The sequence below is a fragment of the Erigeron canadensis genome, chromosome 3 (assembly GCF_010389155.1).
Source record: "Erigeron canadensis isolate Cc75 chromosome 3, C_canadensis_v1, whole genome shotgun sequence".
Classification (NCBI taxonomy): Eukaryota; Viridiplantae; Streptophyta; class Magnoliopsida; order Asterales; family Asteraceae; genus Erigeron; species Erigeron canadensis.
The window spans coordinates 25,550,259-25,575,706 of record NC_057763.1 but is presented as its reverse complement, the minus strand read 5'-3'; the positions used below and the strand labels follow the sequence as shown (position 1 = coordinate 25,575,706).

Here is a 25,448-nt window from a genome sequence, read left to right as displayed (position 1 = left end):
TTGAAACTTGAAATTTCTTGTAACCGTTAATTAATACAATGTAGGTTACACTCGCTAAGAGCAAGTTGCCTTGTAGGCTAAGTTTGTGTTCCATAACAAAGGAACTGTTCTTTATGTGGGTGTAAAAGTACGTATCTAATTGCTTAACCATGATGCTCTATCAAAATAGTTTAAACACAGCCCAGCATGATGATAGCACCATTTTTGAAGGAATGATCAATGAACTCTTTATGATTGAACTTACGATAAACACATCATGCCACGCCCCCGTTTTTCTCAAATTAAGATAAAATGTTTTGACAAATTTCAGTTAATGTCTCCATTGTTACGACGAATACTGATATGCTCTATAAGTCATTGGTAACCATTTATATGAAAATGGGTGAACGTGTTTATCTGTTTAAATGACATTGCTAACTATCGAGTCGTTATAAGGTTATCCATGTATACTTGTCAAATATATAATGGAATAACAATATCTGTATGGGTTAACACGAGTTCTAAATCTAGTTAGTATATCATGGTAAAATAAATGAAGAACCGCAACTCTACTTCAAAAACTCATGTTATTGAGAAGCATGTGAATTTCACGTGGTTGATGGAAACAAACGCAATAAAGCTGATGTGGACATGTGGTCAAGCCGTCAAGATAGAGGGGGTCCTTACCAAGACTTTGATTTTAAATTCCATTGTTTTTCCTCCATTTGACCACTTATGGGCTTCACATTGTTAAATAAAAGCCCATATAAAAATCTACTCAATGGGCTTGCTCTAAATGATTTGAAAAGTCTTTGCACTTTAAACTTCTTTTTTTTTTCTTTTTTTTTTTTCCAGGAAAAATCCTTAAAAAAATAACCTTTTTACCTGAAATTTCTAATAAACTTCTTATACCTGAAAAATCCATAAAAATGATTTGAAATCCTAATAACTTTTTTACCTGAAATTCCTAAAAATGTTACCTTTTTATGGATTTTTTTTTCCCTATCCTATTTATTTTGTCTGAGATAATATACTTTGCTAGACATAAAATCAACTTAGTAAGAAATATCGTACACCACAGTTGAGTCAGCTTCTTTTCCGTGCGTGACGTAGCGTGAGGTTCAAGAGCTATACTATCGCATACACAACAATGAACAACAATCAAAGTCGACTTTCAATCATATTAATGCAATCGTACTGTTGTGATGGGTGAAGTTGTTTGTGGAAGAATCACCTCCATAAGAACAATGCCGATTATGTTGAGGCTACAACAACAATAACAACAATACTTAATCTTGTCAAAAAACGGAATATGAAAGAAGGTGAAAAATTATTATTAAATTTGTGTTTCAAGTTAATATATTGTTAAACCCATAAAAAGCTACGTTTGGTAGATTGAAATGAAAATGAGAATACTCATTCAAATACAATGAAGAAAATGTGTTTATTTAACCCTTTGTAAGCGAAGGATCCATTACTTAAGGAATGCATTCTTTCAAAAATTTTCACTTAACATCCTTACAACATGTCTATGAGCCTTTTTTTTTTCTTTCTATTAAGTGCTAAATTTATTAAGTGGCTAAACTTATAAGTAATGTCTGTATGTATTAAGTAAAATATATGAAATTGGCGGTTATTTTTGTTTATTAAGCAAGAAAAAAAATAAAATTTAACTTAATTATTAAATTTATTAAGTAAAAAGTAAACGGAGCCTATGTTTTCAAACTCAAAAGTGATTTACTTTACTATGTTCCTCTAATCCTTACAAAATTTCTAACTACCTGGAGGTTTAGGCATTGTTACTGGTATTTAGGTAAAAAATTCATATACTTTTAACTCCAAAAAATCAAATCTAAATCTTGTAAAAAAAAAAAAAAACAGAGATGAATAAGGTGACTTCATTTGAAAAAGAATGATTGTTAATATATGACAAAAATTGCTATGAATTTATCATCATCTTTATATAACTATTTGTTTAAGTTTTACCTACTATTTGGTGCGTAGGCAATGATAAATGACGAGAAGAAAAACGAAACAAATGATTAGCCTCCAAATCCACCCAACTAATTTAGAATTGAATTGAAATGATTATAAAGGACATTTTTGCCAATTTATCTTTGAAATGGGTCAAATGGATTCTTTAATTACCACTTTGTTATAAAGATAATATTTAACATTTGTTGCTCCTTATATGCACAACTGCTCTGTATTATACTTTGTAATTCTTTTGTGAAAATAAAGTAGAACATAGTTTCATTAACTGCTTGAGCGTGCGAGCATATCCTTTTGACTAAAACGAGCGAAGAGATTGCAAAATATCTTGGGCGTACAGAGTAGAACCTATATATAGCAATTTGTACGTCTTTTGTGAGAATGAAGACAAAGTAGCACCTTGTCATTTGAACACCACCAATTTGATGTATTGCATCAGATAATGATGAAAATACCTTGGTTGGTCATAGGTCCAACGGTTTAAATCTGAGTCACACTAGGTTTTATTCAGAGGTGGCTCAACAGTACTATGGGATTAGGCGATCGTTTGAATTTTGGATTAAGTATCATTATATAATTTGCATTGCAGTAACGCCTTTTTGATTTTTGCATCAACATCTGCATATTTTTTTTTATTACTTGTAGTTCAATAACAAAAGACGGGCTACTTTTTTTTTACTTTAGTTTATATGGTAATGAACTGGGCCCCAAAATTAATCTCGTTTGAGACCTCTAAAAATCTTAAGCCGCCATTGGTTTTATTGCATGAAGCTTTTTTACGGCAGCCGGCGGGTGTCTTTAAAATCGGAGAAGGTGGGTTTGGGCTACCCAACACTGTTTGCGATTTGTAGGTGTACAGGGTCACCTTTCACCATTTAATTACTTCGAGTAGCTAGACTTTATTCGTTGTCGTTTGAAATAAAAATAAAAGAACTTTGTCAATTACTTATGTATGATAAGTGGTGCACTGGTGCTGTTTCATGATTTCAAATATAAATCTAAAGAAGATTTAGTGTGGATTTACAGTAAATAGTGTAACGGTTTAATATCGGTATTACAAGTTACATTTTTATACTTTTACATTAAAAAAATACACTTTTAATTCGAACTGGATATCTCTTGAAAAAATGATTTGAACATATTGATGCAAAACTAGTAAATTGTCATGCATACATAACAGTTGAGGGAATTTTCTACATAAATAAATGTTTTATTTATTAAAGGCATTTAAGTGGAGTTTGCACCTATTACTAAATCTCGTAGTGTTAAAGAAAAGTATGCAACCAAATGATGGGTTCTAGACTTCTAGAAAAATTAAGTTGATCTTGTTTAACCCCTAATAGAGTTAATAAAAGAAACTTTTAAATTTCGTGTGTTAATAATGAAAATTAATAAGTATGCAACCAAATAATTTAATTTTTTATGTATCTATAAGGGTGTTGACATTAAGTGTGGGTCGCAGCATTGGTTACATTACATCAGATACTCAGATCCATGAGAGAACATTGTGTTTTGGGCGTGATTGATATTTCATGGTTTAGGAACCAACAATGGGTTGGAGAAATTCTTGTGACCATTGAACATTTAAAGGTTAGAAAACAAAAATGTTTGACCAACACTAAAACCAAGTGTGGAATCTATATATATATATATATATATATATATATATATAAAAGTTCTATCATGGTGAAAAAATTTAGCGCATTCTTGACACAATTTAGCGCATTTTTAACGTTTCATCGTGTGTAGTTAATAGGGTTAATTAGTAGAGTTAATTACTTTTGTTAACTATACTACATATATTTGATGATGACTTTATGTAATAGAAAGAGTGAATTATGCAGCAATTAATATTATCCATTACTTAAATGAAATCGGTTAATGTATAGCCATAACTATCCTAAATTGCATATAATGAGGTCATTTGAACGGGTTGGCTATCTATATATAATTAAAAGTTCTACCATGGTAGTGGAAAAATTAGCGCATTCTTGACGCTTTATCGATATGTACTTAATAGGGTTAATTAGGGTACTTAATGAGGTTAATTACTTAAGTAGGGTGCATGGTTTTCCGGGTATGCTCGGAAGCATTGATTGTATGCACTGGCCATGGAGAAACTACCCCACTGCATGGCAAGGCCAATACACTCGTGGCGACAAAGGACCCCCCACGATTATGCTTGAAGCGGTTGCTTCATATGATTTGTGGATTTGGCATGCTTACTTTGGACCCGCCGATTCGAACAATGACATCAACGTACTCAATGAATCTGACTTGTTCGACCAGCTCCTTGAAGATAGAGCTCCTGTGGTCAACTTTACCGCTAACGGCGAACAGTTTACAAAGGGATATTATCTAGCTGACGATATTTATCCTGAATGGTCGACACTTGTGAATTTAAGTGTCCCATGGACCCCAAAACCACAAAGTTCAAACGCTATCAAGAAGCTGCAAGGAAAGACGTAGAGCGTGCATTCGGGGTGCTTCAAGGTCGTTTTCAAATCCTCAGTCATGGAGCGCGTCCATTGAGCATCAACAAAATTAAACGTACGATGTACACTTGTGTGATTTTGCACAACATAGTCGTTAATTATAACGGTCGTGCAATTAGCCCGCTGGATTAGGAGTTAATTCCACCCGAGAGACTAGTTCGTACGTAGGACGAACGAGTTGGAACACAGTTACGTATGATGGGGGAGTTACGTGACCGAGCGACTCACAGCCGTCTTCGAGGCGCTCTAGTCAATTACATTTGGAACTTGCCGGAACACCATCGTCAACATTGAAGTTTGTTTTTTTAATAATAATGTAAAACCTTCCCTATTTTATTTATGTATCACGTTTTTTTTTCTTTAGATGTAATATGTTTTAATTTTATTAATGTAATTTTTTTTTAATAATAAAAGTAAGTTAATTTTATTTTAAGATAAATATAAAATATAGATAAATAAAAGTGAAGAAAGAGATGATGAAGAGGTAGGGTTGGTAATGAGTAGGAAGACGTGATTGAAGAAGAGAGAAAATATGATGTGACAGTGAGGAAAAGTCAGAAAAAACTGCAGGGTTGATTGTGGCCTAAGGGGTAAAACCATAACTCGGTTAAAATTAAATGCTTTTGTCATTTTAAATAAATGTTAAATGATTAATATGAATTATGTTTCGAAGTTAGTTGATTAAATCTTCCAAAACTAAAGTCAAATGTTTGAAACGATTATTATTTCAAAGATTTAGATTATATCATTAAAACAATTAAATAGTTAAAATGTATAAGACATGCATTACTTTTATCAATAAAATCACTTCCCATTGATCCATCGTTTTTAGTTCCTTTATATCTTCATTTTTCTTCCATCCCCTAATTCCAAAGATTCAAACGTTTTGTTATTGTTCCACATTTCCACCGTTATATGTGGTTAACCTACTAACATATTAATAAGTTTATAAGACATAAATGGAACCCATGCAACACGGAATGAATATTTGACAAGGACTAGAATTATTGCCGAAAGGGAAGATATTCTTGTTACACAAAAATCCTTGGTAATAAAAAATCATGAAAAACCATCACAGGCTAAGAACATTCGCGTGTCCTTATCCAGTGCGCCGTCCCACATGTGAATATTTGTGTCGGTATTGACGTGTCCACTTTCGTCACCATTCGATCCCAACTCAAATATGCACTTAACACATCATTCATTATAATTTGAGCACAAAACTTTGACTATAAGTCAATATCTGTATCAAATCGAAGCTTTGTGTGTGTTATGGTATCAAATCATCATATGAATCCATCTGTAACATTTCCAGCTTTATTAACATGGAATTTGCATGACAAAATAGTAGGTTCACACGGTCTGGAGTAACACTTTTTATTTTTCTTTTAATATTAAGAAAGACATTATATATATATACTAAATAAATACTTTATGCGTAAAATGTACAAGCTTTTAAAACACATACTCAATTATAACCAAATTTCGTTTTAAACCCCCTAAAATTTTTATTTTTTTAACTTTACCCCACATCAAAGTTTTCGTTTTCATTTTCGTGACACTAAACTTTTAAATTCTCATGTTTTCATTAAACAACTTTCACACAGTTATGATTTTACTTTTAAACATTTAGTTTTTGATTATTTTCATTTGTCTTTTTTATATATATAGCGTTTTCGTTATACGATAACTTTGATTATCGTTACTTCTTACGTTCATGTTACATTTAAAACATTAATATAGTTATTGTTCATGTTTTTTTACATCTTAATACTCTTTACATTATTTTTATTGTATTGCTATATGTTTAGTTATTTTTTTAATAAAAGTTTTCATCTTTTAACTTCCACGTGAAAATTTTTGTTTTCATTTTTATTGACATTTAACTTTTGAGTTCTTAGGTTTTTATCTTACAATTTGTACACAGTTATGGTTTTACTTGTAGAGAGTTAGTTTTTTTATTATTTTCTTTCGTATTTATATATATATAACGTTTTTAATATATAATAATTTTCATCAAGTTTGGGTTCGAATATTTGACATAAATTTGCCAAAACTTTATTGTATACCCTCCGCTTTTTCAGGGCCCTCACTTTCTCACTCAACTTAATCAGATGCTCGCCAAAACGTAGCCCGCAGTAACGCACGGGATCAACAACTAGTATATACTAAAATTTTAAATTTTTTTCTAAGTCACATATAAATTACACTTAAAATACAGTCTTTAAGACTAGATCAATGTACACAAAAAATATTATACATTTCATATTAAAAAATTATCTTTAAATTTTATATTAATTTTATAATTATTTTAAACACTTTAATTACAACTCGTAACCCTTAATATTAATAGACTATATTTAGCAAGACATAAAAAACTAACTATTCTTTTCAAGCAATATTATTTTGGTTGTATCAGTTTGATATAAACCTAATTGGTCAAAACGAATAGAATTTCGGTTTGAACAAAGTGAAACTGAAACTGATTTGAAGTTTCCAAATACAAATCAAAACAACCAGATAAAATATTGGGATTTGCTAACTAGTTAAGAAGCATTTAATAAAATATTTAATGAAGTTCAACTTTCCTAAAATATAAAAATATGTATTAACTATTCATATAAAAATAGAAATTGCTAGGTTCAATTAATACATATTAAATATAATTTTTGATTAATAAATAAATAATTAGTTCATTAAATGCTTATTAACTAGTGTACTGGGGCACTAGTTAGCAAATTCCTAAAATATTTCCCTATGTATTTTTACAAGAACGGCAATAACTAAACTTAAATTGATAAATATAAAAAAGGGATTAAAATTTAATTACTAACGCCTGACAATCCAATGATAAAAATTCAAAGAGAAGAAAATGATTATGTTATGCGTTATACAGGGAGTATTTATTTATTTATTTTTAACTTTAAAGGTATTTAAAAAATTACCCATATAATAAATCAATAATATAATATAATGAATATATACAAAATGTAGACCTAATGTTTTAAAATGTTACTTATCCAGATAAATTTCTTGGCTCTATGCCTCTATCCGTCCTATCATTATCAATAAGGCATATTTTGTTACCTTGTAATTTTGCATTGTTATTGTTGCAATAAACTTTATAATAATATTATAAGTCAAAATTTTATATAGGTATATTTGACATTATAAACTAAGTAAATGGTTTTGCGTCGTTATTGTTGCAATAAACTTTATAATAATATTATAAGTCAAAATTTTATCCACGTATATTTGACATTATAAACTAAGTAAATGGTTATATTTGACCTCATTTTTTAATGGTTATATTTGACCTCAGTTATATTTTACATTATAACTCAGTTTTCATGTATTTATTTGACCTCGAAACTTGTATAGGCTGGCATCAAAAGCATCATGGAGTGAAAACCGGTGGCTCACTCGGTCTTCGTTGATGGAGTTTTTCTCTTGTGTTGCTTTCCTGTAATTGGCGAGAGTTTTTTTCAACCCTTTTGCAACCTTTGCAGTTAAAGTTTCGAGATGAATCTAGATTGTGTAATTGTTGTATTTCAAGATTGTTGTAATTGGCATTAGCACCTTGCTAGTCGACATTATTACTTAATATACTTCTATTTCTGCCGTTAAAATAAAAAGTAAATGGTTATATGCATATTTTTTCTCAGCTTATTTAGATATTGTGATTCCTTGATTTTAGATATACGTATGCAAATTCAAGTGTTTTTTGTTTTTATTTTTTATTATTATTATTTTTTTATATCATTTTTAAACATATAAATAATTATTAACTTATCAACTGTTAATAGTTAACAAAAACACAACAATCGACTGTAACACAAAAACTTGCTCGTTTCTCTTGATGTTCAAGTGTTCAACAATGTTAAAATTTGCCCGAAACCCATTGTCCCATTGGCATGCACCCGACCTAGGAATCTAGGATTAGTCTAGTGGGTGGTCAAGTTTTTTTTTATTGAAGTTTACTAGGTAGGACCTCGCATTCATTTATATTAATTTCAGCTGTTCTTATAAAAAAACTTATATTAATTCGAATATTTTATGTTGGAAAATACTTTATAGCCGGTGTTGGGTTCAGAATATACAAGATATTACTTTAGCTATACACTACTACACACACTCACCTATCACCAATCGCTGATTCCCTGTCTATCATTTTTCAGAACCAATATTCGATCGACGATTTGATACATAAAATAATTTCATGGATTCAAAAGGTAAGAATTATAAGTTCTAACGATTCATTTTAAACATATATAGAAGCAGTTAAATAGCTATACGAGAGATTAAAAGTATAAGAACATCTCCAATAGCAAGAGATATATACGTATGTGTTATTATCAAGGTTAGGAAACTTTCGACTCGGTGAAAAGGGAGTCACGAGTTTTGAAAACTTGGACTCGACTTGGGGCACATGGATTGAGATTATATCTAGAAAAATTATAATTTTTTAATTGAGATTATTAAATTAGAAATTAGCTAAATTGTGTAAAAACATTAACATTACATTTCAAAGTCCAGTCTTAATTGTTTAGACATATGAACATACGAGTAATATTTAAGAAAGCCAAAGTAAAAAGTTTGACCAACTTTGGCCTGAGTAATATTTAAGAAAGCCAAAGTAAAAAGTTTGACCAACTTTGGCCTGAGCTGGCCAAGCTTACTGCTTACCTGTGTTGACCCGATTTTGAAATGTTGACCGAGATTAGGGGGAGTCGAGCTGATTCGACCCTTATATCCACCGAGACCGAGTACCCTATCGAATGGACCGAGCTTTACAATAGTGGTTACTAGATCCAGTAGATTTCAGGGGTTTGAAAATTTACATATTGGAGGTGCTTATATGAACAAAGAATAAAGATAATGATACAAAATAGAAAACATCTTTCGACCAATTCACGAAAATAGCAGTGATCTTTAAAAGTTTTTCTTTTTAGCAATGAACTTTCATTTATTCCGGGAAATAGTAACATTTAACACATGTACATGATGACGTGGACATTTTTTTGATTACGTGACATTTTTTAATGACATGACATTACTCTTTAATTATTTATTATGTAATATTAATCAGCCGTGTCATTTCCTTCTAAAAATGACATGGCTCCGTTTCAGTTTCGGTTCCAGCAAGCTGGGTATTTCTTCTTATCGTTTTCTTCTGAAGCTAATTTCAGCTTGAATTCATTGATTTTTGTTGCATCTCTTTAATTTTCAAGCATTGAAAAGCTATATATGAAGTTCTTAAAGGATACATAGATCTAGCTCTTCTTCGTCTATATTGAGATTAAAAATCTATAAAATTAGATGCCAAAATGTCGTCATTTTAGCCGGAGGGAGATCCTAAGGATGTTCAAGGTGAAACGAGAGTTTCATAGGTCAGATCTAGTCTGTTTAAGAATAGTTTGTCGACGGATGACATAGATCCAGATACCGGAGGTCCACGGGATCGGTCAAACTCGAACAAATTGCCGGCAGTCTCTGAATTAGTTGAAGAAATCGAGAAGAGACCACCTCCCCGGCTCTACCTTCAACACCGCCGTCGTCGGTGTTGGAGTAATCAAACAATAAATGAGAGTTTATTGCTAAAAAGTAAAACTTTTCTGGGTCCTTGCTATTTTCGTAAACTGGTCAGAAAGTCTTTTTTATTTTTTTTGTAGTTATAAAGAATGTCACGTCATTAAAAAATGTCACGTAATCAAAAAAATGTCCATGTCACCATGTACGCGTGTCAAATTTTACTATTTCCGGGAATAAATGAAAGTTCATTGCTATAAGTAGAACTTTTAAAGGTCACTGCTGTTTTCATGAATTGTTCGAAAGGTTCTTTCTATTTTCCGCAGTTAACCTTAAAGAATAACGGGAAGGTTATTTTCAGGAGATTAAGAATAGTGTTTTAGTATAAGTTGGAATGTTGCTAGCCATCAACCGCCACTTTTCAGGAGAGGTCATGGGTTCAAGTATTGCCAATGGCAAATTTGAGATAATCAGAGAATTATTAATTGGTTGAAATTTACTTGAACACTAGCATGACTGAAGGATTAGTTGGTACCAAATGATACATGAGATCAGAGGGTTTTCATCTAAGTATCTTTTATTCTATTTTATTTTTATTATTTTTAAGTTGTAATGTTGCATGTTTAAAAAGATAATAGTTAACGTGACAATGTTATGGTAGTTAATAACTTAAGGTATAGACTATGTTGCATGCTATAATAGTTAGTATTTATACTATATTATAAAATAGATAGAGTTTCAACTTTCAATTCCAATAATGTACATATGATAATGCATGACGTATCATACATCAATGCTTACAACTTTTCATTTTCTTAATAAATCATTTTATTTTTCTAATTTTTTCAAAATCTTTTATCTCAAAAACCATACATCGATAAATTATGAAAATTATATTGGTGTTCTTAAAATTCCATGCTCTTTCATTATAGATGTCATTCGATATACTTTCGACGAATTTTTAAATCCGAGGACGGAACCCGTACGGCTAAGGCATTTGACTATGATACTCTATGACATATCACCTTATATGATCTATCACATTGTATGACCGATCACTCTCACCATCTTACCGCCATAACGCACATATATTTGCTCTCATTTAAAAAAAAAAAGTAATCGGATGTGTATGTTTATATATAATTCATAACTCATAAGCCAAAGTATGACTAGTATTCAAACTTGACATAGATCGTACTCTCTCCGTCCCACTAATTTTATCCATTTTTAAAATATTTTCTTTTTCATCTCTAACTTAAATCTTGTTACATACTTACATGTGTTCATGTTAGAGATCAAATCCGATCCATACGGATTTTACCGCAATAAACTTTCGGGCGGTAAAATTTCTCTAAACAAATATGTATTAACGTTTAACAAAGCATACTATCTATCTATTTCTCATCGACAGAAGGCATAGATATTTTACTGCCACAAAACTGTTCAAAAAGCTGGCATTTACATTTCATGGGCCACCCCACACACGAAACACACACACACTGTGTATTTCTATATCTATCTCTCATTTTCCATACATCTCTATCATGTACATCTTTTTTTCTCTTTAACCCACAAAACAAACCCATATGATTGATGCATTACACATTTCAACCCACTCACCGGAACTATCTCATCTTTCCGGCCACCCCCTCTATTTCTTGCATACTATCACTACACCAATTAAGGTCTTCCATTTTTCTCATTAGATTCATGGGGTTTCTTTCTTTTTAAAGTATGCATCACAATTTGGATATCCACGTGGGATACTGAATATTCTCTGATTATATATTTTATTTAAACTTTAATATAATTTTTTTAACAACGAGTTAACGGTTAGTATTCCCATTCGAGACACCACACTTTATTGGTACAATATCATCACACGAGATCTTAAGTTCAAGTTTTTATTAAATAAAATATTTCAAGAGTTGCTAGTACGTAAAAGGTAACCTTCTCGAATAATACGGATAACCTGAACATGAAAAACGTCATCCGTTTAGTACATTTAATATTTAGTAGGTTTGGCTGTTTTCTTTTATAGAAATGAAAACTTTTTTCTAGTTTATCTTTTGGGTTATATAAATAAAAAAAATAAAATTCTCTAATTTATCTTTTAGTACAAGTGTACAAACATATTGCAGAATAATATATATGTCTTGGATTTCATTTTTCTAGATTAAGATATCAAGAAAAGTTGGCTTTTCTTGTTATTAGAGTATTATTTTTTATATAAAGTTGGATTTCATTTATTTGTTGATGGATCACATAATCATGTTATAGAGTGTTGCACTTTTTTTGTGTGTGATTTAGGAGTGAATAATGGGGCATTTTTCGTCCATGTTAGATGGACTAGCAAGGACGTTTACGACGTCAAAAAGACGGACAAATTCTAGTCAATGTGGAGGAAAAGAAGCTGCAGAAGCCATGGCAAAAGATGCAAAGAAGAATGAAATGCTCTTAAGATCTTCTGGTACAGTTAGTGTGAACGGATCGAATAATTTTGCTTCTGTTTGCTCCAAAAAAGGCGAAAAAGGTGTGAATCAAGATTGTTGCATTGTTTGGGAGGTACTAAAATCAGCTTTCTTTTACTTTTTGTTAATTTGTAGCTACATTTATAGTAATTAGAATGACATTCAATATATATATAGGAATTTGGGTGCCAAGAGGACTTAATGTTTTGTGGGGTTTTTGATGGTCATGGTCCATGGGGACATTACGTTGCTAAGCGAGTTTGTAACTCAATGGCATCATCGTTGCTTTGTAATTGGCAAGAGATGCTAGTTAAAGGTTCTTCAGTTGATGAGGTTAATGAAAAGGTTGATAGATTTAGTCTATGGCAGCATTCTTTTATAAAGACTTGTGCTGATGTTGATCAAGATTTAGTGAGATACCGCAAAATTGATTCTGTTCATAGTGGAACCACTGCATTGACAGCCATTAGACAGGTAGTTAATTCAAGATTGATTAATGAGTTTTGATGAATTTTTTTGCTAGATGTTTGAATGTAATGTATATTACTATATTTTCTAGGGTGATCATCTTGTGGTAGCAAATGTTGGAGATTCTCGTGCAGTTCTAGCTACGGTTACTGATGATGGTTGTTTGGTACCGGTACAACTTACCGTTGATTTTAAGCCAAATCTACCTGGTGAGTGGCTCTATGATCATAACTTTTGTAGGTGGCAAGTTTGTCGGGGTGGTCTATTGGTAACGGGTAAAAAGGGTCATATCGATACCAATCATAACGGAGTGGGTTGCTTTGGATAGACTTGTAAATCAACCCCTTATTAAACTGTTGATCAAAAGGATTTTGGAGTTGTATGATCCAAAATCTAGATTTCCAACACACTACAACCCATCTGATATGTTTCCCTATTGGTAAATATTTTATCTGGACCCGTTTGAGATAAAGCACAACTTAAATTGACAAATCCATATGTAGGAGAGTCGAAACTGACTCATTTGGTATTTTTCCATCAGAGTTTCATGGGTGTTATTAAATTTAGTTATTTTGTCTCCAGAGGAGGCTGAACGGATAATGGAGTGCAATGGGCGCGTGTTTTGCTTAGAGGACGAGCCTGGTTTGCACCGTATATGGCTGCCAAATGAGGAATCACCTGGTCTGGCTATGTCACGAGCATTTGGGGATTATTGTTTAAAAAATTTTGGGCTAATCTCTGTTCCTGAAGTTATACAACGGCATATAACTAGCAGAGACCATTTTATGGTTCTTGCTTCTGATGGGGTACGTCGAATGCAGAATAGTTATAAATTTAGCATCGACAAACTTAGAGACTTTTGGGGGAAAATGTCACTCATTTTGTCAGATATTCTTGTTATACAATCTGAGATTCATGCTTATAGCTTCTTTATATACATTTAAAGAAAAACCCCAGAAATTTTTAGCCTATAAAAGTAGACAATCACTTGTTTATCATAATCTTGAAAAAGAAAACATTTACAAATGATGACAACAAGATCATATATTTTGCGGATTTAATTTGTTGGAGATGAACTTTGCGCAAAATATCTGACCAGTTGATATCTGTGTAGGTGTGGGATGTTGTTTCAAATGAAGAAGCAGTAGAGATTGTGTCATCGACAGCAGACCAGGCCAAAGCGGCCAAACGGTTAGTGGACTATGCAGTCCGAGCATGGAAACGCAAGAGGAAAACAATTGCAGCAGATGATATGTCAGCTGTTTGTATCTTTTTTCATAATAATGGTCCCTCGTCTCACCAAATTCATTCTGTAGCTACTCCAAAATAAAAATCTTCAAAGTTCTCTTACACCTTTTCTAGTTCATAATATTATTTTACGCTTTTCATATGTATGTATTTCACGTAGTTTCCTTGAGATTACAGAGTTATGAATCTATGACAGTTCCCAATTTCGACATATGCAATGAACCTTGGCAAGAGAAGCCATATAATCATCAGACCTACAGCGTAAAACAGAGCAATTAATGCAAGATCAACACAGTCTCATTTAAGATGAACTTTTTTACTTTAAAAGTGAAGGAACAAGCAAAATAGTTCGAGGGTAGACCTTTCCCCATAAGGCGATTTACATGAATTGACCAAGTGAACTTTTGCCTTTTCCGCTTCATTCTGCAGTAGCATACAACAAGAAACATTATGATTAAGGCACATTTCAATTCCCTATAATTGGATCGATCACAGTTATGTTTATCTCTAACAGATTACATTAGGAACTACCTTAAAAGAAAATTAGAGAAATGGGTCAAAAGTCGCCCAAAGGGTATTGGGAACTACCTCGAAATTAAATTAGACAAATGGGTCAAAAGTCGCCCAAAGTGTATGGTTACAGCATACATTATATATATCATGTGAATCCATGTTCATCAGAGAACCAGAATCTTAATTGAATAATATATCTTTGTAAAAATCTTTGACACAACACTTTGTGAAAATCTTAATTGAATAATACAACTGTTAGGAAAAAGAGTATCTTGGTCTACCCGTCACTTAATGAAAAATTGGTTGCCAAAACCCGTACATTTTGCTACATCTACCATCAAGAATCTGAAAACAACATCGGTAAAATCAATTGCGTGCAGACCTGAGATTCATAATAAAGGCCAGCGTATAAGGAAGCATAAAAATAGTCGCTTTCTCGTCCTTGAGTAAACATAGAAACAAGCTGTCCATAAAAATTCAACTGCTTAGTCATTTTTCATCTGTTAAAGAAGATACATAAAGTGCAGACACTTATACACAATTTATATTATATATACCTTTTCAGGATCACCGCCATCTTTGAACATGTTATAAGCTTCTCTCATTACCGGTCTAGGATCTCTTCCAACCTGGAAAAAAATGAATTAAACCTGTTGTACGGATCATGTAACAGAATCAAAAGACCAATCCATGAAAATCAGATATAGACCTCAAGAAATCGTTTTCTAGCTTCAGAAGCTCCATATTGTTGAGCTTCACAAAGAAAACACCAGATTGACTCTTCAGTGTCGTTCGGATTCTGAGCTACATCTATCCGAAATTGCTCTGCTCCTTCTTCAAACCTAACCAAATTAACGACAATATTGCACAAAAGTTGACAACAATCAATAAAAATGAAATCCTTTTATGAAATACCTATCTAGGTAATACAGTGAGAGCCCCCTCTGCCAAAGATCTAGAATCAATATTCAGTAACAAACAGTCAATTGCTATCTTCGATATTGCTAATCAATAAAAAAGGAAAAGTAATCTCAAATTAGAAGGGGACTTACATGCCTTTTGACGAGGATCAAGCTTGATTGCGTTATCAAACTCTCTTACAGATCCAGCTACATCACCCTTCATCAAAATTATAACATAAACATATCATAAACACAATCACAATAGGAATTGAAGGTAATATCAATAAAACTGAGAAATACAGGCCTCAGGTACACTTTTAGTATGCTTAATTAATATACCTCTTTTTGCACCTCGATACACCGACCATAATATAAGCGCATCAAACATGTGTCACCACTAGACCTCTTCTGACTATTTTTTGAACGACAAATGTTAGTTGTTAGTAACTGTTTTTTTTTTTTAACAAACTGTTTCCAATATATAACAGCTTATAGGGTAATAGACAGTGTTCCACATTTTTAATAACTACATACATATAAAACTAAGGACACTCGTGAAAGTACGTACATTGGTCCTAGCAAATGTCATCAGACAAGAACATAAATTTTATTATAAAAAAGCAAGACAAATATTGAAAGCATTCCTAGTTAGCTCAAGTGGTTGAGCACATGCTTAGGTCTTGGGTTCTAAGGCTTGGGAAGTACATAGGAAGTCTTTCTATGAAGGCTTGGCTTGGGTATACCCAGCTCAAGTCTGAGGAGCCAGGGTTTACCCCTATTGATTTTCGTGCCTCGGGCGGATTAGTAGGGGTTCCCCATCGGGTATTTGAAATAGGTATTTCTACTTCGAGGGAGCTCTCTAACACGGACCCGGTTAAGACAACGTATGTTAGACCTCCCGTTGTCGAATCGCGACACGAAGTTCCAAAGTGAAATTCACCTTTCAAAAAAAAAAATATATGAAATGTCTAAAAACCTGACGGAAGAGGACCATTCCACGTCGAATAGCGACCAGGGCTTCACGTGAAGAACCCGAACCTCCTGTAATCGCATCCCAGATTCCTGAAACTGAAGTTGGAAGTTTTGAATTTCTTGGTGAAATGTAAGTTGTTGAAATAGATATAGTCCCAAAAAAATAAGGGGTTTTTGAGAATATTGCGGGTGAACAAGATGAGTAGCGAAAAGGGGTGGCAGCCGTAGTGGAAATCGCTGGCGTAATGCTCCGGGAGACTGCCATTGATGGGTGTATGAGAATGAAAGAAGATAAGGGTAATTAAGTGATGGGTGGGAGATGAAACCGAGCGCCAAACACAAAATTCAGGCCGATTCATGAATTTTAGGTAACCGCTCGACAATATAAAAGGTGCCCACTCAATATTAAAAAAAAATAAAAACAAAAAAGATAATAAATATTTATAAACATTTAAAACAATTATAACAATAATATTTTAAAAAAAAAACAATTTAACAAAGTTCTATAACTTAATCGATAAATGTATTAAAAATTATGCTTTGAATAGTGCCATTCTTCTAGCATTTTTGGAAGCAAAGTTATTGATCAACTCTTCATAATCGATACGTTCTATGCAATTATGTTTGATTTTAACTTACAGTTTGCGTTTGGATCTATGCAATTTGTTCAGAAAAGTCGAAAACGTCAAAAAAAAAAAAACAAAAATAGATGGGTTCGTTTAATATATATATATATATATATTCAATACAATACAATTCTATAGAATAAAAAGTATTGGACTTTTACTCTTTGACCAAAGTTGGGCTTTACTATCCACTAGTCTTAGACGGTGGAGTAATAATACATGCATAACCCACATATATATATATTAAGGAATCTTGCAAAATTTGGTGCCCCTAAAATTTTGAGGCCCTGTTTAATTGTGCCGCCTGCACTTGCTCAAGGCCGGGCGCGCAAAATTGTGTACCTTGCAATTTTAACACTTTTAACTGCCCCAAATGTATTTTTTTTTTTGGCCGGTGATCCACTTTCTTTTTTAGTGTAAAACCTTCCAACATTTTTAATTGGAGTAATGATTAATCCTATAAGTTAATGCTCCTTTAAATAAGCATTGTGATATTCGTATCATTGTTTTTGATTAATGTACCACAAAATACAAGCTTTACAGCTGACTGTGCAAGCCAGTATTACACATGTGTGGTACATTGATCAAAACAAATGGTACCAATATCATTTCCCTTTAAATAATCTCAACAATCATAAAAGAGGTTTTCTAATATGTGCCTTTAAGGCCACATGTAACTAGCATTTAATATATAACATATTATATATATATGGCTCCTACTACTGAGAAAAAAAAAATTGAGTTTTTAATCTGGACCATCAAAAATAATAACTAAAATCGATCCTACCCCTTCAAACTAAAATTGTAAATGTAACAAGTCTATTCTCTCTAATTCAAAACTTCACACACATATCTAAACCTTTGCGCCGAAGACCACCAATCTCTCCTCTTCCCCTCTCTTCTCTGCGCCGCCAGCACCACTCATATTCTCCATCTAATTTTGATTCAAGAAAGGCATATGTAGCCTGAATCCGACCCCATTATCCCAATGTATTACTCATTCTCTTTTTATTATTTTATATGAAAATTTTTTCAATCTTTGACTTAGATCAATTAATTAGAATTAAAATCAAGGATCTTTCACATAGTTTAATTTTATATTTTTGGATGATAAAACTGATATGTACATTATCTCAGAGCTATCGTCTTTTATATGAATTCTTATTTTTGTTTTAATATATATAAATAGTTAGATTTCCAATATGATTTATTCATTATTGTACTTACCAGATAATGTTGTCTTGCAAATACAATCTATTATATGGTTCATGATGCATGGATGATGAGACCAGAGAAGTTCAACAACATTATTCAAGTAAGTTTTTCCAAATCAAAATTGTATAATTGATTGTTAACTGTGTATTTTTTTTCTTATTATTATCATCTCCATAATAATATCACTAAAATATTACGTCAAAAACTTTATGAGCATATGTCTACATTAATTGGCTCAAGATAATTATTTGTCAATCAAAATATCACATATGTTATGGTGATTAAGAAGTAGTTTGAGTACTGTTTTTGGTTCATGTTGGACCATGATACTATGCATATGTAATAACTATTGAATCACACGGAGTTTTAATGGAAGTGTTTTGAAGGTAGTATTTCTTTTCTTTTTCTTCCTTGGTTATTATCGTAACTAACTACTCACAAATGTCTTTGCTAAAAATACATAACTTGTGTACAACAGCAGCTTATCGACCCGTTAGAGAGTTGATTCAGCGAGAAAGAAAAAGGATATTGTAAGTATACTAACACACTCTCAACCGTCTTTTCTATCATGCATATATGTGGGTTTAATCATGATTGTTCGGGTTCATTTACACGTTCGAGTTGGACCATTTCGGTGCAGATATGGAGACTAAATGAGTTAATGGGTAAAAGGGCCATTTACTAAATGTTGTGTATGTGAGGCTGGTTTGTGGATCAGATAGTAATTGTTTTAATAAAGGCATGGGTTGTGATAATTGTTATTCGTAATCAAATATAATGTTCATAGAATTATGCAGGCACAAGATACTGTCAACTTTGCTCAACCATTCCACAGGATCCAGCCATCCAGGTAGGAAAGTAACCCCGCTTAAAAATGTGTGTTTTTATTATATACTTGCATTTGGACGAGTGATTCGCGTGTTGCGGTCATGCATTACAAGTATGAGGATGAAGCACAGAAGGTGTGGATAGCTAGGTGGTAATAACTCTTAACTATTTCTCTTCTCTATTTGATTTATGGATATGATTATCTGATTGTAAAGAAAGTGAGATTATTGAGAAACTCAAGTAGAATGGTAGAAATTCTCATGTCTACAGCGAAATAAATCCAATAATAGAACGTTATTATACTACACCTACAAGATCTGGTTGTAGATTTATCTTAGAAAGATGGTTTTTTTTGTTGGGGGGGGGGGGGGGGGGGGGGGGGTTACTCTACAAAATAGGTCTGAGAGATCTACTAGAGTGCAATTGAAGCTTTCTATATAGGATTTAGTCAATTATACGTGTTTGAATAACTATGTTAGAAGCTGAAAAAGTAGGTAGCTTAGGTAATTGGTGCCCGTAGAAGCAGGGTGACTAAAATACTTGCTTAACATACTTTATAAAATGACTATAGTTACAATCAAATATTTTATGACTAGAGTGATTTAGCAGATTGTAATACTTTGGTTCAGGTGTTGCAGACTCTACAGGGCATTTACATAGCTAAAAATCAAGGAGTTACTTATCTTTTTCCTGGTCGTCCTTCAATAGGTACTTCTAAATACTGATTTTTTCCCTCGATAATTATTGCTACAAGCCTACAACTTGTATATTTTTTGCTGTTAGCAATTTCATTTTTCACATCGAAATTGTTGACATTTTTCGCGTTACTTGGGGTCTGCTAGAATTCCCCTATTTATTTGATGAGAAATGCGAAACGAAAAAAGGAAAGGTCCATGGAAGTGAGGATGGAATATATGAAATGCATGTGATGGATTAGTAACAAATCTTGATTAATTGTTATTTCTAAAGTTGATCTTGACTAACTTATTATTTTATTTTTCAAAGTGATCAGTATTTGTTACTTTATGCAATTAGATTTAGTTACAATTTTCTTTCATCTAAATGAGGTAGTTTGGTATATAATGTTCACATTTTGGTATATAATTCACATTAATGTGCATTAAGCTGACATTTTTATGTTGTGCTATATGTGATTTTAATCTTATATCTTCAACTCTTATGACATTAATATTTTAGCTGAAGTTTTCCAAACAGGCAAGCAAAGACACATACCTAACAAAGATTTCAAATCTGGTAAGAGCTTGCTGCCAAAGTTGCCAAGAAGTATGCTATTTCTATATTGTATATGTTTTTTTTTCATGAAATATTTTATCTATGTTCTTATCGTATATGTTAAATCTAAATCTGCAGGTAGCTGTATGATAGCAGTGCTGCAACTTTTTTGTTGTATCTTTCAACTACCTTATGTTTGAATTTGCAATGTTTTATGTTAAGCCTTATAAATAAAAGTTGGATATTTATACTTTCTTTATATTATTGTATCTCTATAGCTAAACAAAAATGTTTCGTGTACTTTGAAGTAAATAATTATTATGTTTAACCCGGTCAACGACCGGGTCTAGATCTAGTTCTTATTGGAATTACCATTTCACATTAACTAAATTAATTTTATTCTCTCTTCCAAATTTACCCTCTTGTTATTTCCTCTTAATCTTTCCCTCCACTCATAACTAATAATTATATATAGTAAGTAACTGCTCAGTGCCGCCTTCCGCGGGTTTTGAGCCTCAATACCTCGACAGTGTATAGGGGAGGTTAAGATGTAGGCAGACCTTACCTCTACCTAAGTAGAGAGGCTGCTTCCAGTTTTTACCTAAATGGTAGAAAAGGCCCTCCAACCTTTGCATGGGATGAGGATCGAACTCATGACCTCTGTCCCCAAAGGCAAAAGTGTTTGCCACTGATCCAACCATGCTGTTGATAAACCTATTCAAATTCTCTGTTTGTGATACAACATTGCCGCCAAACTATGTTCACATTCCTATTTCACACGCCTAAACTAAATGGTCGTTGACATTCATTTTCCATTTCAAATCCTATTGAACAGAAGGTGTACTTACTACAAAAATAAAGTGAAATATTAAAACCCAAAGAAAACAACACATATATTCTTATATGACGATATAAAAGAAACAACTAACTAACACTTATAATGAAAGACAGGGTTACAATCTACTGGCTTATGCGTATCAACTCTTCCTTTTTTGGTCACTTGTTGCGCATTACTAACATCATCGGAAGCATGTCGGTCTGGACATGTGCTGAAGTTGTGACTAGAAGATTTACACAATCTTCAACGTTTTATTTGTTTCGTTAATTCTTTTCCGGTTTTCAATCGTTTTTGCTTAGGTCTTCCCTTGGTTTTTGAAATAACCGGGCATTGAACCGATTCAATTGCATTAGTCATAGCTAGGATCATTAAGTTGAGGCTCTTCATCGTGTAAGTGAGAAACTTCATCAAGTTGAGGCTCTTCTCGACTCCATCGTGATAGCCAATAAATCGAAGGAATTTTAAAGCAACCCGTATGAAGAAGAACACTCAAGACATGATGACAAAGTATCCCGACAAATTCGAAGTTTTTGCAACTGCACTTAGCCATGTTACCATCCCAAACCACCTTATGACATCGACCCGCTCTGCAATGTTTGTCAATAAAACTCGCGACATCTTCATCATTCGAAGCGGAATATTGAATCGCTTGAGCAAACTGATCTTGAAACTTTTTGAATGCAAATGGCGTCAAAACTTTGTAACCTTGTTTTTCCAATGGCGATAATGATCTCAAATGACACTCTTTATATTTCGCCAGCATACTATCATGCATTTGTTTTTGCCCAACATCTTCAATGGCAAGGTCAACCTATATAAACATTAGTAAAAAGATTAGTAAAAAATGGTTTTTACTAAAAACATGTAGCAAAAAAATGTACTTACTTGTCTAATGAAATCACTTAAATATGTACGAGTAGATATGAACATTTTTATAAATGAGTTTATACTCTTAGATCTTCCGGTAGTCGTCATAGCACCAAAAAAAAGCCATGAAGATAGCTTGGAACCCAAAATGTTTTAATTTGGTATAACGCTACCACATGCTTATTCTCTTTAAGATTGTATTTTGCAATCACTAATGGCCACTGTTGCTCAAATTCTTCAACCGAATCTAACTTATATAAGTTGTAAAACTCGGTGCACCAACTTGAATACTCACTTCTTAACACTGAATTAAACCAGCTACTAAACTTAGTGGTGATATGCCATATGCAAAGTGCATGTTTAGTATAAGGCATCTCCGTTTCAATCGCTTGTTTCATCCATGGATCTTGATCGGTTAATATCGTTTTTGGTGACTTTTTCATCAAGAGAATAAAATTCTGGCAATAAAGTAAGTTTAAGAAATGGTTAGTCACGTACTGATACCAATTAGTTTGAAAAACCAAACAAAAATATAGTTACCTTAAAGATCCATTCGAATGTGTTTAGTTTCTCGTTACGTAGTAGTTCACACCCAAACAATATAGTTCTTCCATGATTGTCCATACCAACAAATATGCCAAAAGGCATGTCATATGAATTCACCTTATATGTAGTATCAAATACCACAACATCTCCATATTTTTGATACAAATCAAAACATTGAGCGTGACACCAAAAGATATGTTCTAGCCTATTTTTACCATCTACTGTAAACGCATACTGGAAATTGAGATTTCATTTTTAGAATTTTTACAATATTCCAAAAGCCCCCTAGCATCATTCTCTGAGTGTAGTTTATGATATTTTGTAAAAAGGTTATGAACATCTTTTTTAAGAAAAGAAAGTTCTACTTGTCTCACATCCCTTTCAACCTCTATCACCCGCATAATTTCTCTAACCGACAAGCCCGCTTTTTTTAGCAAAAGTATACATTTCTCATCTTCTAATGTAATATTACAGTAAGATGGCAAAAAACGAACCTCTTGTGTAGACAACAAAACATGATTATGCTCCGCAACAAACTTAGTTACTTGCCATTCTTCGGGAAAAATTTCGTTGAATCTTCTGAATGTTATACGCATGTGGGCCTTGCACTCACATCTTGTGTATCCTCTGTTTCTTGGTATTTTTGTGTAGTCTTTTTTAGACTACGTTATTCCTTCACGATGACAAAAAAAATCACGTCTTTTTCTTTCACCTTTCTTGTTCACGAACCTCCCTTTTCGAACAGAAAACCCATTCTTTCTCGCATAATTTTTATAAAAAACAAGAGCCTCTTCTTCACTTAGAAAACATTGACCAACAAATGGTTCTTCACAAATTGTGTTCTTGTTTTGACTCTGTTCTTCAAAGTTTTCATCAACAGGAAGCTCATTGAGATCGAAAGGAAACTGTTCATTCATCATTTAAAAATTGGATGGGTGTACGTATTTATTTAGTGTGAAAGTGACAGCAAATTTGTTTATATTATATTGAGTTAAATACTTCAATAAAAAGATAGTTTGGCGGCACGTAGTTTGGCGGCAATGTTACAGAGAATTTGAATAGGTTTAAAAAATACAGATATAATTATTAGTTATGAGTGGAGGGAAAGATTAAGAGAGAATGACAAGAGGGTAAATTTGGAAGAGAGAATAAAATTAATTTAGTTAATGTGAAATGGTAATTCCAATAAGAATATGTCATATATTAAATGCTAGTTACATGTGCATTTAAGGCACATATTAGAAAACCCCATCATAAAAAGCCATGTCAATTTACCTTTTTTACCTTCAAATCCAAGCTTTATAGGAAGTAGTACCCTGAGAGTAGTGGGCGGGTTGGGCACGGGTTGCATGAGCCCGCTGAGCCACACTGCCGCCATTTATGCAACTTGAAGACAGGTTGAAGTTTGTCAGGCTTTAAGCTGGTTGAGGGTTGACAGCTTTTGACCGTTGGGAACGTGTAGGGAGGTGGGGTCCAGCCTCTAAATAGACCGTTGTAGCCAATTTAAAAAAAAATAAAATTTTTTCCCCCTATTCTTGTAAAGTAGCCGTTGCATTATATATATATATAAAGGAAAATAATAAAGGAAGCCCTTAGGGCTTCACTAAACGTGCATAAAAAGGTTGTACATGTCCATATTAAATGTTGGCCCCTTGAATTTTATGGTAAGTGTACAACTAATTAATGCACCTTAACGAAAGCCCTTATGGCTTTGTTTAGCAAAACCCATATAAAAAAATACCTCCTACTTTTATCTATAGATACCTCCTATTTCTCAAACAATCCACAAAAAAATTATATCATTTTATACATCAAACACATTTCATACAATCATCCATGGATCCAAGCAGGGGGGAAAATGTTAGCGGCTCACGAGAACTTGGACGAGACACCTTTCGTCTACCGTGAAAAGTAGCACCGCCTCAATATCAACCTCAACAAGTCGACCCATCGCAATACTATATTCCCGAGCCACCACCGACTACTCAACCTTAATATAATTACACCTCACAATCTCATACGGCATATTTTCCTCCTCCCTCTCGCGCAATGAATCCTCATCCCCCTCGCGCAATGAGTCATCCTCCCTCTCATGCAATGAATCTTCCTCCCCCTCCCCACGGCCGAGATTATGAGTGGTACCTAACGACCGAGATTGATTTAGAGTCCTTCAATCCGTTTGATAGCTTCCGAGCATCGACTCCCCTTCCCACCGACGATGCGGATGAGGCGATTCCCGATACACAAGAAGATCAATTCGGTATAAAACTATGTTTCCAAAGTGGGCGGATAAAACAAAATGGATGCACGATGAAGAAAGTCGTTAGATGGAGGCAATTATGAGTCGTCTAGTAACAACGATGATGCCACTGTATTGCTGGATTTGAACGAGTCAAGCCCTCCTAGTATTCGGCCAAGAAAGGGCTGAAAAAATATTGGGCGTGCGTCGTCGTCAAAGGGAGATGGTTTTACGGCTTTTGCAGAGGAGTATGCGGAAAAGAAAAACCAAAATATGGAGGAAGCCAATACGGAGGAGCAAGCACTGTTGTACTTACAACTCGAGCATCAAACTAACAAGAGCATGAGGAGTGATTTCAAGTTTTTCAACACCACCCCACATGCACACATCACCAATCAAAAAATGTTAGCGTGGGCACTTGAGCAAAAACGTTCGATTTGCGGCGAAGTATGGATGGGAATTTGATGAGTGATTTTTATGTTTTCAA

General features: G+C 33.2%; 2 protein-coding genes, 1 long non-coding RNA gene and 1 pseudogene across 16 annotated transcripts; 2 read left to right on the top strand and 2 right to left on the bottom strand.

Moving 5' to 3' along the window:
* Positions 1-11,539: 11,539 nt before the first annotated feature.
* On the top strand, positions 11,540-14,284 carry LOC122590754 (probable protein phosphatase 2C 34). 3 transcript variants are annotated; one of them, XM_043762928.1, is made up of 6 exons: positions 11,540-11,680; positions 12,306-12,560; positions 12,644-12,940; positions 13,026-13,143; positions 13,517-13,740; positions 14,049-14,284. In XM_043762928.1, the coding sequence occupies exons 2-6, from the start codon at positions 12,315-12,317 to the stop codon at positions 14,262-14,264; spliced, it is 1,101 nt and encodes a 366-aa protein (XP_043618863.1). In that variant the 5' UTR covers positions 11,540-11,680; positions 12,306-12,314; the 3' UTR covers positions 14,265-14,284. The 3 variants fall into 3 exon arrangements, with proteins under 3 accessions (XP_043618863.1, XP_043618865.1, XP_043618864.1); XM_043762930.1 differs by lacking the exon at positions 11,540-11,680 and adding an exon at positions 11,766-11,827; XM_043762929.1 differs by lacking the exon at positions 11,540-11,680 and adding an exon at positions 11,843-11,940.
* On the bottom strand, positions 14,164-16,735 carry LOC122590755. Its single transcript, XM_043762931.1, has 9 exons — positions 16,574-16,735; positions 15,937-16,009; positions 15,748-15,814; positions 15,611-15,650; positions 15,405-15,537; positions 15,253-15,324; positions 15,078-15,158; positions 14,544-14,605; positions 14,164-14,436 (listed from the first exon to the last, which is right to left on the bottom strand). The coding sequence occupies exons 1-9, from the start codon at positions 16,648-16,650 to the stop codon at positions 14,370-14,372; spliced, it is 672 nt and encodes a 223-aa protein (XP_043618866.1). The 5' UTR covers positions 16,651-16,735; the 3' UTR covers positions 14,164-14,369.
* A 1,287-nt stretch (positions 16,736-18,022) lies between these two features.
* LOC122592715 lies at positions 18,023-20,839 on the top strand. 12 transcript variants are annotated; one of them, XR_006322756.1, is made up of 7 exons: positions 18,023-18,185; positions 18,426-18,510; positions 18,892-18,940; positions 19,208-19,389; positions 19,868-19,946; positions 20,454-20,522; positions 20,610-20,839. It is a non-coding gene; the product is annotated as an uncharacterized LOC122592715 (long non-coding RNA). The 12 variants fall into 12 exon arrangements; XR_006322759.1 differs by having other exon boundaries at positions 19,198-19,389; XR_006322754.1 differs by having other exon boundaries at positions 18,889-18,940.
* A 476-nt stretch (positions 20,840-21,315) lies between these two features.
* LOC122591756 lies at positions 21,316-23,639 on the bottom strand (annotated as a pseudogene).
* Positions 23,640-25,448: the final 1,809 nt, after the last annotated feature.